Source organism: Berghia stephanieae, chromosome 15 (assembly GCF_034508935.2).
Source record: "Berghia stephanieae isolate SIO BIC M18660-M18661 chromosome 15, UCSD_Bste_1.3, whole genome shotgun sequence".
NCBI classification, from domain to species: Eukaryota; Metazoa; Mollusca; class Gastropoda; order Nudibranchia; family Aeolidiidae; genus Berghia; species Berghia stephanieae.
The window spans coordinates 12188985-12203051 of NC_088374.1; the positions used below are offsets into that span (position 1 = coordinate 12188985).

Sequence of the window (14067 nt, forward strand, 5' to 3'; positions counted from 1 at the left end):
ATCGTCAGGACTGAGTTGGATTGTTGACTGTTGTCATATACTATAATCAAACACCCTCATGAAACCACACTCAACACGAAAAATGAGATGTACGGTACGTGTCCACATCGCCGGAAGTTCTTGTTAATCAACTACAAACTGGAACCACTTCAACAAACAACAACAGTCAACAAACCAACTCAGTCCTGACGATCGCTAATTAGGCCTGAAACATTAATGTAGACTGTTTCAAACATTGTGGTGAATATTAAAATAATATATATATATAATGTATAATATATAAACATAATATTTCTTTTAAATTACTTTATTCATTCCATAGGGGAAATTTAACTATAGGGTCTATTCCAAGGGAAGACTGGAATAACTCAGGCGTCAGCCGCAGTGCAGCGCCGCAAAATGAACTAGGGTGAGGTGACTTGCTCAAGGGCACACAGCGCCATGGCGGGTGAGCGAACTCGGTACCTTTTGGGTACGAAGCAAAGAGCGTACTGCTGACCCGCGTATATGGAATATTTGTAATTGTGACTATTTCACCTCAACGCATATCATCAAGTAGTAAAAAATACTAATAATTACTTCCAGGACTGGATCTCATTGTTCAAGTCTCGCAAGGAAAGTCTTTTCAGCTGTACGTGGTTTTGGAAGAAAGTCTTGGAGAACTGTAATGGGGACACTGCAAACTGTTGGAAATTCAGGGAATGAAGAAATGCCAGATGAAAACAGAGAACAAAAAGTCAGGAGTCAAAGCCAAGCTCGGGATACAAATAGCACCAAACCCTCCGAGAGAGAGAGAGAGAGAGAGAGAGAGAGAGAGAGAGAGAGAGAGAGAGAGAGAGAGAGAGAGAGAGAGAGAGAGTACAGCGAGCGGTTGCACTAGCCACTTAGCATCGATTACTACTACTACTACTACTACTACTACTACTACTACTATTACTACTACTACTACTACTACTACTACTACTACTACTACTACTACTATACTACTAATAGTAATAATAATAATAATATAATAATAATAATAATAATAATAATAATAATAATAATAATAATAATAATAATAATAATAATAATAATATACTTATATGCTCCTACTACTATCACTACTACTACTACAACTACTACTACTACTTTTACTAGTACTACTACTACTACAACTACTACTACTACTACTACTACTACTACTACTACTACTACTACTACTACTACTACTACTACTACTACTACTACTACTACTACTACAACTACTACTACTTTTACTAGTAGTACTACTACTACTACTACTAGTACTACTACTACTACAACAACCACAGCTACTACTACTACTACAACAACCACAGCTACTACTACTACTACTACTACTACTACTACTACTACTACTACTACTATTACTAGCCCTACTACTACAAGTGCCACTACTTACTACTACCACAACTACCTCTACTACAACTACATCTACAACTTGTACAACTATGAGTACTACAGCTACTATCACTACGATAACAACAACAACAACAACAACAACAACAACAACAACAACTACAACTACAACTACTACTATTACTATTACTAGCCCTACTACTACAAGTGCCACTACTTACTACTACCACAACTACCTCTACTACAACTTCATCTACAACTTGTACAACTATGAGTACTACAGCTACTATCACTACAATAACAACAACAACAACTACAACTACTACTACTACTACTATTACTACTACTACTACTACTACTACTACTACTACTACTACTACTACTACTACTACTACTACTACTACTACTACTAATAATAATAATAATAATAATAATAATAATAATAATAATAATAATAATAATAATAATAATAATAATAATTATAATAATTATAATAATACTAATGCTACTGCTACTACCACTGCAACTCTTGCAGATGATGCTACTGCTACTAAAAGATGAATAAAAAACAAATAATTTCTTACATCTTTGTAAAGTGCATCCACTTCTGTGTCAGTCAAGTCTATTCCATATTTTACATTCAGTTTTTCAACCTAAGAAAAAAATATATGATTTCCACATTATCAAATCAACAAGGTTGTATTTTTGCATCCGCCGATTATGAAATCTGACTCACATTAATATGCTTTTCATAGAAAGAATTTGACAATTACAATACAAGGGTACACCTGAAAGGTAACATGGATATAGCCCAAAGTGATACTAAACTGCTAGAAGCTGTGGATTGTAAAAAGTAATAAACAAACCAAAAAATGAATCTAACAACTACAAAAAAGAACGAAATAACAGCAGCAAAATTTCAGAGTCAATATTACGGCCTTGAAACAACATTTACTAACTAGGATTTTTTTTTAATCCTTCTAAGATCAACGATTTATGCTCACATTACATTTATCAAACCATCAACTTTCGATACAAACCCATTTCCAATATCATTTTTTTCACTAGTTATCCTGAGTGAGAATGACTGGTCACGAAAATGGAGGAAATTTTTCAGCGAATAGTTCAAGACCCATCTATGCGACGATAACGTATAAATTTGAATTTCCTTAAAATCTACTGAGATGCAATCCAAAATGCGTTTCACAATAATTTCTGACACCACTTGGAGGAATTTCAAAAGTTGAAAGTGTAATTACAACATATTGTAGTTGCAGTTAAAAAAGGTAGCGGTAGGGATGATGATGTAGTGGTGGTTGTAGTAGGGTCGTGATAAGGATGATGATAGGTGGTTGTAGTTGTAGAGCTGTTGGGAATGATCGTGTGGTGGTGGTTGTAATAGTTGTGGTAGGGATAATGTGATGGTAATAGTAGTAGTGATAGTTGGGATGATGTGGTGGTGGAGGATGTAGTTGTATTGGTAGTGGGAATGATGATATGGTGGTGGTTGTTGTAGTAGTGGTGGTAGGGATGAGTGATGATAATGGCAATTTGTAAAAAAGGAGGAAAATATATCGGCCCGTCTGTCAAACCCAAATCTAATGCAAAAAATAACATAGCTATTCATTGTTACTTAATATTACGTAATATATTACTAACTTCTAAAACACATCTATTCTGATCACAAGATATAAACTGGCCTTTTGTAAATATAATTTTTAAAATTGTCATTTCCAATTAAACATTTTAGAGCCCTATAATGCTTCCCACTATATCAAGAGATTATAATAAACTTTTGGCCAAAAGGAGGTATTTTTTATACTACAAACACGGCTAGTGTTTGTGTATTACTGCAACCTTGTGGCTATGCAGCTTATAAATAAGAATCTTTAATCAATTGCAAAACATATTCCATCAAATGAGCGAATTTAAATTAAGCCTTTAAAAAAAATATTACTTAAATCAATCAGCCAAACTTACTGTTACATTTTCTCTCTATTACAAAGTGATATCTATAAACATAATAATGTGAAGTTAAAAGGTTGGCTGGGAAATAAATTGGAAAGAAAGAAGAAGAGAGTGAGAGATAGAAATAGATAGATAGATAGAGTAGATGATAGATAGATAGATAGATAGATAGATAGATAGTAGATAGATAGAAGATAGAAGAGAGAGAGAGAGAAGAGAAGAGAGAGAGAGAGAGAGAGAGAGAGAGAGAGAGAGAGAGAGAGAGAGAGAGAGAGACCACTCGTGATTTTTGTTTTAATTGGTAATTAGAGATAAGTTGTAATGAATTCAATTGAATTCAGAACAAACAAACAAACAAACAAACAAAAAAGGAGTTAAATGGTACAAAAGTATTGACACCCATTTGCTCCATCCCCTTCCCTTTTGATCATCTTTTCATCCAAGGCCGTCATGGGTATTGTACCACTATTCACATTTGGTGCCAATGTGTCTAGACTAATGTCATGGGCATGAGAATGTCATCAAAAATCATGCAGCTGAGCAGAGGTGTCAAAAAATTACAAAAGACATATTGGTGATTTTTCAGCTAAACTACCTCTTAGCCTAAAATGTTTGACACGGCACAAACAGCTGAAAATTTCAACAACAAAAATTCCTAAAATAGAGGAATTCCGCGGATCCGCGGAAGATTATCATCACTGAGGGATGATGATGTGATGGTAGTTGTAGTAGTAGTGGTTGTAGCTGTAGTGGTGGTGATGGTAGGGATGATGATGTGGTGGTGGTTGTAGATAGTGGTAGTGGTGGTCGGGATGATGATGTAGTGGTAGTTGCCGTAGGGATGGTGGTGGTGGTAGGGATAATGATGCGAGTGGTTGTAGTATTAATGGTGACAGGAATGATGATGTGGTGTTGGTTGTAGTAGTGATGGTGGTGGTGGTAGAGATGATGATGTGGTGGTGGTTGTAGTAGTAATGGTGATAGGGATGTTGATGTAGTGGTTGTGGTGAGTATTTTTAAAAGGCGGAATTGTGATGGTGATGGACGGAGATAAAACACCGTTTAGGCGGAAATCCGCCTTTAGGCGGAAGATTCTCAGCCCTGATTTTTGGCCAAAAAAAATTTGATCATGCAACCCCTTTGTTGGCCTCTCTCCACTGGTTGCCCATTGAAAAGCGCACATATTACAAAGCAGCGTGTCTTGTTTATAAGAGTTTGACTGGTATAGCACCAGCATATCTCACAGATCACGTGGTCATGTGTAAATTTGAAAATTACACTTTAAGATCATGTAATGACCAAACGAAAATTTCGAAAAAAAGATCAAGAACAAAATTTGGTGATAGATCGTTTTTACCTACCTTTAAAAAGAATCTCAACATTTTTACTGTATTTGTTTTTATTGACTCTATGAATCCTTGATTTGGCTATGAATTATTATTATTTTTATTATTTTTTTCACTTAAAATTGATATTTATATTGTAAAGTGCCCAGAGCTTGTGTTTTACACGAGAATGAGCGCTATATAAATGTGTATTATTATTATTATTATTATTATTATTATTATTATTATTATTATTATTGTTATTATTATTTTATTATTATTATCATTATTATTACTATTAATATTATTAATTTATCATTAGTGACCCTACGCCTTGAAGAGGTATTAAGTCGGGTTTGGAAAAAAGAAGAAAACCGGTTTTAAAGTAGGAACGGTCAAAATTATCAAATTTCAGTTTTTGGTTGTTTCAGAAACTACAATGATTTTTCAACATGAAAACATAATAATTAAACATAGATATTGAGGATAAGTTATATAAATTTAAAGTTTAAAAAAGCAACTATCAACGACACATTCAAAACGAGAGTTGACTTTCTCTCAGAGAGCAACCATTTCCAAGAATTAGTAATATTAAGTCTTTTCCTCCACCAATACCATGTAAGATACCACAGCAATGGGCGTGTCTTTATCTATCTCAGAGAAAGCATGACTGTTTCCACAATTTCATGGTTCAACCAATAATGAACTTTAAAAACTGTAAACAAGTTTAGGGTTTTCCCTGACAACTTTAAAAATGAATGATTCTGATTGGTCAACGCTCATCACATGCCCCTGTTGGCCATTAAAATACATGGGAAATGTGTCATGACGTCAGCATGCTTGTGTTACAGATGTGTGTGTTTGTGCATTTTGATGCGCACCAAATGCTATTATTTCTTTGTCTAGCTGCATTGGTGAATGATCGAGGTGAGGGTCTTTTGTCCCTCTTTCTTTATTCATGAAATTATAGGACATGCTAAGACTTTAATTGGGTGGGGTTCCTGACCTCCCATAGTGGACAGGGAGGTACTGACTGTCTTCTATCCCCCTATATCTGTTTTCCAACGAGCTTTCTGTCTTTGTCTTGGAATGAGATTACTTGGGTTTGTCATGGCCCTGACCGGATACCCATGGTGAGATAATAATAGCTAATCACAAATACTTTTACCTCAAACTTTAGCCCCGTTAGTTTTTCAAGTTCATGTTGCTCTACTTATCACTAGATGCACTTTTAGCTCTCTCTCTCTCTCTCTCTCTCTCTCTCTCTCTCTCTCTCTCTCTCTCTCTCTCTCTAACACACACACACACACACTAGAACCACCACCACCACATTTTTATCACAACCACTACTACTACAACCACCACCACCACCACATCATTACTACCACTACTACTTCAATCACCACCACCACATCATTACCATCACCACTACTACTACAACCACCACCACTACATTATCATTACTACTACAACCACCACCACCACATCATCATTACTACTACAACCACCACCACTACATCATCACTACTACAACTACAGTCACTACTACAACTACAACCACCAACACCACCACCACCACATCATCACAACCACTACTCCTACTACTACAACAGCCATTATCACATCGTCATCATCACTACTACTACTACTACCATTAATACAATCACTACCATTAGGATTTGGAGCTTTACTTCATTTGAAATAAGGAAACTTTGGGGCTGTATTTGGCAAGGTGTTTATATATCATAATATAGTTCTAATCAGTTATCTACTTAGATCTATACAATATTTAAACACCATACCAAATACCATCCAAATTCCCTTTTTGTGTTTGGAAATTCCTCTTTCGGCATTGAAATTACTCCGAGTGGTGCCTGAAATTCCTGTGAGTCAAACTGAAAATTGACGTCTCTGCAAGTTTTACTATTCTCGTCAAATTTCCAATGCCCGTATCAAAGGAGTTATTTTTGCCCATTGATTTGACTATGCGTGAAAATGGTGCCTCACATCAAAGTCGATTTTCTCAAAACTTGGTTTTTACACTCTCCCTACTTTAAAAGGTCATATCTCGGCAATGAACAATCAGAATTTTATAAATTTGGTATCAAATTTTAAAGCATAAATTAAGCTATGATTGGGTACCAAAAACCCAAAATTGAAAAATTTGACTTAATACCGTTTCGAGGCGGAGAGCCACATATTATTATTATCATCATTATCATCATCATCATCACCATCATCATTACCGTCATTAAATGACATTCATCATTGCAGAAAGTCTCAAACCTGGGATTTCCCAATAGGCGATATTGAGATATATAAAAGTCCAGTGTTATTTCACGGTCATGAGACGGTTGTCTCAAAATACTTGGAAATATAATCATTTTTATCATTATACCTTATCTTTAGCTAATACTTTCGATGCTGCCCCTAGCCATGCTTGGTCATCAATGCTTTCTTTAAGAGTATCTTTCAATGCTCGGATCATCGAATCCATCTGAATGGGGAAAAAAGCGTTTAATACATTCTTTATTTTTTTTAAACGAGTGGATGAGTACATGTGACGCATTGCGGCAAATAAGTAAATATATAAAGATTAATAGTAAACACATTTCCACAGATTTACCATAGTTGATTTGAGTTTGAGCTTTTGCATAGCGCAATATTCACTTAACGTGCTCAAAGCACTTTATAAAGGGTCCCTGACCAACAGTAAAATGTATAATTATATGTGCGGCTATGTGGTCTAGTGGTATGACACTCGCTTTCGGATCGGAAGGTCCTGGGTTCGAGCCTCGCGCTCGGAGCATAGTGAGTCCTTGGAAAAGGCTCTTTACTCACTTTCTCTCACCGTACTCAGGTGTAAAATGAGTACCTGGCCATTAACAGCGCTGTCTTTGTCCGAAAAATTGTAATATCGCCTTACAGGCGTTATGTTCCGTCCTACATGTTAAATGTTGCTGTTGACCAGGGAACCCTTGTAAAGCGCTTTGAGCACATTTAATGGATATTACGCTATATAAAGCTCAATATTTTAAATTTTATATATTTTTTCTATAATGGGACATGACGCATGTGAGGTGATCCTCCATATATTTCCGCAGACACTATGTACTCATTTTACACATGAGTACTGTGAGAGAATGTGAGTAAAGACCTTTTCTAAGGACTCAACTATGCGCCGAGCGAGGCTCAAACCCAGGACCTTCCGATCAAAAAGCGAATGTTATACCACAATATCACAAGCGGCAATTTGCTTTGCAAAGTATCATTTAGTTCCCCAGAAGGCTATATGGACCCATTTTTCCCTTTGAAATAGCACCACTTCTTTTTTTAATATAAAAACACAATATTAGGTACTGCCTATAAACGGCTACTCATTCACATCTGAGACCAGTGAATTAATAATGTTTGTAAAGTAGCTTACCCAAGGTCAAGATCAGATACTTCCTCCATCATCGTCACGAGACGCCTTACCATTGAGCCAATGGACCAGACTGGTAGGTTATTTTATGTCTGGAAGAAGCCAATACCGGAGACTGGATATAAAGTTGATCGGACAGGACATTTTGTATTTTGTATTTTTTTTGTTTTGTTATTGTTGTTTTTTAAGGCTTTAACATCATTCAGGTCATTTCAGCGGCAAGAAAAAGGAAGGCGAATGGGAATATTGTTAAAATAGGGAACAGTAGATTCCAAGGGCATGCGTGCCATAAATGTGTTTGGATTGAAATCACCTCAAAGTCTCATCCAAATAAGGGTTTACACTAAGAGTAACACACTCAAATGTTTACAAGATATATTCAAAATAAAAATAATATTATAAGTCCATTACAGAACGATTATTTGCAATGGAAAAAATATAACCTCCGAGATCTAACATTATAGATAGTATGTCCTTGGCTTGGAAACTAACAACATTGCTATCCGGAAGTATAACGGACAAATACACACAACTATGTGTAACCATAGTCTTGTTTATACAGTTTAGTGAGAATTACTCATAGACATGCATGGTAAAAAAAACAATAACAAAGACCTGAGTGACGTCAACTTCGTCCTATCTATAAATTTGACTGTTTCCCTCTCAGTTTTATTACATCACAATTTTGTTTCCTGCTGCGACTTGTAAGTAAGAACTTGTTGCCCACTGTGATCTCAAAACGATGCAAAGAGTAACGTCCCAGACTATAATATTTGTAGTGATCAATTTCAAATCCTTCTTAACTTTCCCAGGATTGTAACTAACTCAATACATATTTCTAACAGCATCGCCCATAGGTATTATTGGTATTGCCCTTTGCACGATTAAAAGGCCATCTGCTATAGCTACGACATTGACGCTATATTAATTAGCATCCAGTCGATAGGCGAGAGAGCCATGTGGTGTTGACGCCTGTGATCAACAGGCATAATAAAAGACATAATTAACCACAATGACGTACGCGGAATATGATTGGTCTCGAGAAAACCACCCGTAAAAATCCTGGAACTGCCCAATCCTGGAACATCATTGGTTCCTGTGATTCACTAACTCCCGCGATAAGTCTATATGTATAAACAAAGACCGGGCTATGGCAGGCCCCTTTCCCATTCCATCATTCCTATCACTCACATCCTCTAGTGGGAACTCGAAATTCTACTTAGTGAGAAACATTCTGTGAACATGGGTATGGAATAAATATATCCATCTTATGGTGGTGGACTTACATTGTGTTATTATTAATCAATGCTATTTAAAACTAGTAGTAGTAGGTGTAGTGAGTAATAATTGATATTGTGTTTTGCCTGGTCGTCAGTAGACGCAACCTAAAATAACAGAAATCGATAACTCTTTTTATTAACAGTAATTTATAATTCATGTTATTATGACAAAATATTTAAATCTCTGTATCTATATATTTATATATGTATATATTATTGTATATGTATCTATGTCTTCCAAATGAATGAATTACATTACACGAATTACATTTACAAATGTGCTATCGCTAATACAGTATTTATATGTATTGATTATTATGCTTTCATTGTTACATATCTTTCCCCATCACTCTACCTTTCTTGTATCCCGTTAATTAAATTACTGACTAATATTTAGATCAGTGGGGTATTAATTGAAATCCCTTACGACATCACTACTCATAAGGAACATAAAAATGTTGCAACTAGTCAAAGATTTGCTCCGGTATTTTCACAGCTCAGAGTACCGACCAAGCATTCATCCGCGGTCCGAGTATATGTCTATTTGGTTACAAGTTGCTACAGAATTGAATCTAACAAGCGATCCACTGAGACAACTGGAATGGAAAAGGCTCCCTCACGAACTAACCAGAAGAAACCTTAACTCCGCCACCAGTCATGTCCAACCAGATAAGCTTTCCCCTACACAAAAATGAATAGTGTACAATACGGGATGATATTAAATACCCATAGCCTAATTTTAATTAATTAAAAAAGCACTATTATTATTTTGGCTAATTATGCGTTAACTTGTTAGTGTGTGAGGCAATTCTGTTGATTTATATTAAGGTACTTCTGCTTTAACGGGGATTTATACTTACCTTCTGAACCTACCTATCCCTTTATAACATGCCATCAATCTACCACTACTTCTACTACCTATTTCTTTAAACTTAAAAACATTTTTTATTTGTCTACTCACTCCTACATGCCACTCTCCTATATCGACGCGACAATATTAATATAGGGACAAGAAACTTATGAGCTCCAAGTGTTTGTAATATAAAGTCAGTAAATAAATACATTTTAAAATGTCCCTTTATTCATCCCCAAGGGAATATTTGTCTATAAGGCCTATTCCAGGGAAAGACTGGAATAACTCAGGCGTCAGCTGCGGTGCATCGCCGCAAAATGAGCAAGGGCAGGGTGACTTGCTCAAGGCCACATAACTAAGTGAGTTGTCAAACTCGATCCTTTATAGGTGAGACGCAAAGACCGTACCTCTGAGCACCGCTACCCCACCATTGCAATAGAGTATTGTAAGTTGTTTATAAGTAATCACCCAACTTATGTTAGACACAGCGTACATAACGATAACAGTTTAGTTGAGACGGTACCCCGTTCCTGACACCTGCTGACCCGGTCACGGTGAGCGGTCAATCACCGAGAGGAATTTACCTAACGGGGATTGCCGTTTCGCTCAATTTAACAATGTTTTGTTTTATTGTCTGTCAGACAACCATATTGAATGAGTTGAAATATCGCTACTTGGTATAAAAGTTTATATTTTCTACTTTTACTGTGTGTTTTTTATTTTTTCATAGTATTACTAGATTTCTCAATATAAGTTATCAAAGAACGGTAACAAATTACACAAAGAATATAGTGGGTGCTACATTAAAAAATTAGAGAAAAAAAAAACGTTGCTATAGATTTGTCTGAATTTTAAGTATTATAAAGACAAGATGTAAATACTTCTACTCACAAAAAACATAGTAGTCCTCAACAAAAATATATCCGCTACGAGCATTCAAACTCGTCAGTGTAGTTTGGGGCTGGTCTTTAACTGCATTGCGTTGATGACAAATCGCATTTTATCCATATCATTGATAATGCCGGATGCTCTTTTTTCCAATTTTGCTGTTGTTTGGTGACAGCTCTCTGTGCCTTGTTCTCCAAGAAGTCCAAGTCCAAACTTATATTGAGTGATGTGTGGTATGCAGTGGTACTCAAGGAGGTGTTGTTTTGGGATTATTTTGTTTGGAAAATATTTTCTGTATGTATCCATGTAATGTTTTATTGCGCTTTGAATATATTGGATTGTGTCTGCTTTGATCGGTTTTGTGTGTGAAATAAAGTTGTGCACATGACTATAGGCCTTGTTTATATTGTCGAAAATTAATCCAATACTGCATGCGTCGTCAATGATGAGTGGGTCGTGGGTGCAGTTCTTTGTTTGTTGGATAATTGTAAGTGTGAGTTGTGTGTAGACTTTTTCTTGTAAATATTTGTGGCAGTGGTTGCCAATGAATGACCTGCTGTGGTAAGCCTGTGGTGTAATGCGGTGCTGGTTAAGTATTCTGTCCAATTCAGAGGCAATAGGACCATCCCTGAGGGTGAGTGGCTCGTGCATGAGATTTGAAAGTCTCTCCTCTGCGTTTTGGAGTTTGTTATTATATTCTACTCTGTCGTTATTTGTCTCTGCAAAAACAAGGCAGCCCTGGAATTCTTCTATTTTTTCTTGTATCTCTAGATATTCCTTCCAAGAACTGCCAAAGGATTTTACTAGTTTCCCTAAACTTGTAAGATATGTGTCTGGCTGTGTAGCAATGCGTCTATCGAGAGAGTGGGCGGCGTCTTCTAACAGTTTGTGGTGCTTGAGAACTATCCCTAAAAGTATGTGTAAATATGGAGGAGAGACTTGGTCCAGTTGGATGTCTAGTAGGGGTGCGTGAATAGAGTTGTGATGTTGAGATGCTTGCTTCTTGTCACCTTTGTGTTGTGATATGAAAGGGTTGTGATCCCTGTGTAATATGTCAAGGGTTCGTTGTTCAAATGATGATGTGCTGTTATCTGTGTTCATATATCTTCTAGGCATCAAACAAAAGATGCATGGAAATGTGCCTTGTGGTCCTGAAATGCCATATATCTTACAGAGGAAATCGTAGTCTCCATTTAGAAAAACTTTAATTGATTTTCCTCGCCAACAATGGACCATGAGCTGTCTAACGTCTTCTTTAATTTCATCTAAAAATCTGTCAATGTTGCTGTGTGTGTCCCGTATAGCTGCCATTGCTATTACACTAGTGTTTTTCTGTGAATTGGGTCGTTCTAGATTTGTATCTGTAATGTCATTTTCATTGAATTCTTCCCGTGGTCTCCTCCAAGTTTAAGCCAAATTTCATTTTCTGGTATCGTGTTATCATGCCATGCCAATGCACCATTTGCATCATATCCATCTAACAGGTTATCCACAAAGTTGACAAGTTTGTCAATTTTCCCGAATGGTACCTGGCCATCAGACGTGTCACTCAAACTAAACTCTTTCATTCTCACTTGTGTGAAATCAGATGCTATACTTTTTCCTAGGTCCCTAACAGCGTTCTCGTTATCAACGGAAATCCCAACATCTCTAAGGTGACGGGATAATACTCTTGCCTGACGCCAACTCAGTCCTAGTGCCTCCTTCATGACTAAGATCTTTTCTTTATTAATTGTGAGTTTCTGTTTTGTCGCTGACTGTGTGATTATTTGTTGTCTTCTTTGTATTGGTATTGAGCTTAATTCTGATGCAATTTGTACGTCGGAGTCTTGCTGTGTAAAGCCTGTCATGTTGTGTCTAATATTCTGTATGATGTGCTTACGTTTACGTTTTGTTGTGTTGCTAGCTTTTGATGAAATGCGTCTCTGTTTCACTATTCTGTGTAGAAGAAAGGGCTGTCCTCCAGTTTTACAACTAACTACACCTTCATTTGCTTGGCTGTAGAGCTTTCTTTTTATTAATTTTGTTGTCAGTTTTTCCTCATCATTAGATAATGGTGTACTGTGTGACCTATTCAATATGTCGCTAACGGTTGTCCATTTCTTTATCATCGGTGATGTTGTGCTGTCTGTTTTTTGTTTCCTTTTTGCTGGTGTTGATGTAGCAATAGGGGTAGATGGAAAGATTTGGTCTGTGATCTGTGTTGATGTACATGTTGACTGAGATGATAATAGAGAGTGGTTTGATACTTGATGTGCTGATTGGTTTGTGTGTGCGCTATCTAAACTCGTGCATGCTATATTACCTATCTGTGTGATTTCAGTTTGCACGTGTTGTAATGACGATGTGTTTAAGGTTTCGTCGGCTGTTGGTGAATTTATTGAGGAAGTGTTTGGGATGGCGTTAGATGTAATGCTAGTTGTTTGAAGGAAACTGGAATGTAAATTGCTGCTATTTCCAAGGAATCCCATACTCTGTATTTTATGTTGCTTACACACTGAACAAGGACTACAATTATCATAAGCACACCAAATGCCCTTGGATTTTTCAAACTTTCCTCTAACCGTTCTAAGAGCTGCTGAACTGTTCCTTCTTTTCACATTTCCCATAGCCGTGTAACATTTTTTACACATAAATTCTGAGTGTGTTCCTTGCTTGTCCAATGCCGTGTCAGTCCCATAAACTAAAAGAATGTCATTAGAATAATTTGAACATTTAAATGGTTTCTTGCGGGCACGTTTCTCTTTCTGTGTTAAACAAATCATACCACATGTCCTACATAATGAATTCACTGCTTGGTTATGACTTGCAATTGTGTGGTCCATGCTGTAAGATTTTTTTGTTTGTTTGTTGCTTTAGGTCTCTTCCAACACAATTGAGGTTATATGAGAGACCGCTGAAACAAAAAAACAAGCAATCTAACAAAAATAGTACAAATGTAAATCAAAA

General features: G+C 36.4%; 1 protein-coding gene across 3 annotated transcripts in view; it reads right to left on the reverse strand.

Moving 5' to 3' along the window:
* Positions 1–14067, reverse strand: part of LOC144960311 (neprilysin-like) — a 115933-nt gene that overhangs the window by 40512 nt on the left and 61354 nt on the right. For all 3 annotated transcript variants that reach the window (XM_078893367.1, XM_078893368.1, XM_078893366.1), the window contains 3 exons: positions 7072–7170; positions 1965–2033; positions 580–683 (listed from right to left, as the gene is read on the reverse strand). In XM_078893367.1, coding sequence (XP_078749493.1) covers positions 580–683; positions 1965–2033; positions 7072–7170 — 272 coding nt within the window. The remainder of the gene's footprint in view (positions 1–579; positions 684–1964; positions 2034–7071; positions 7171–14067) is intronic.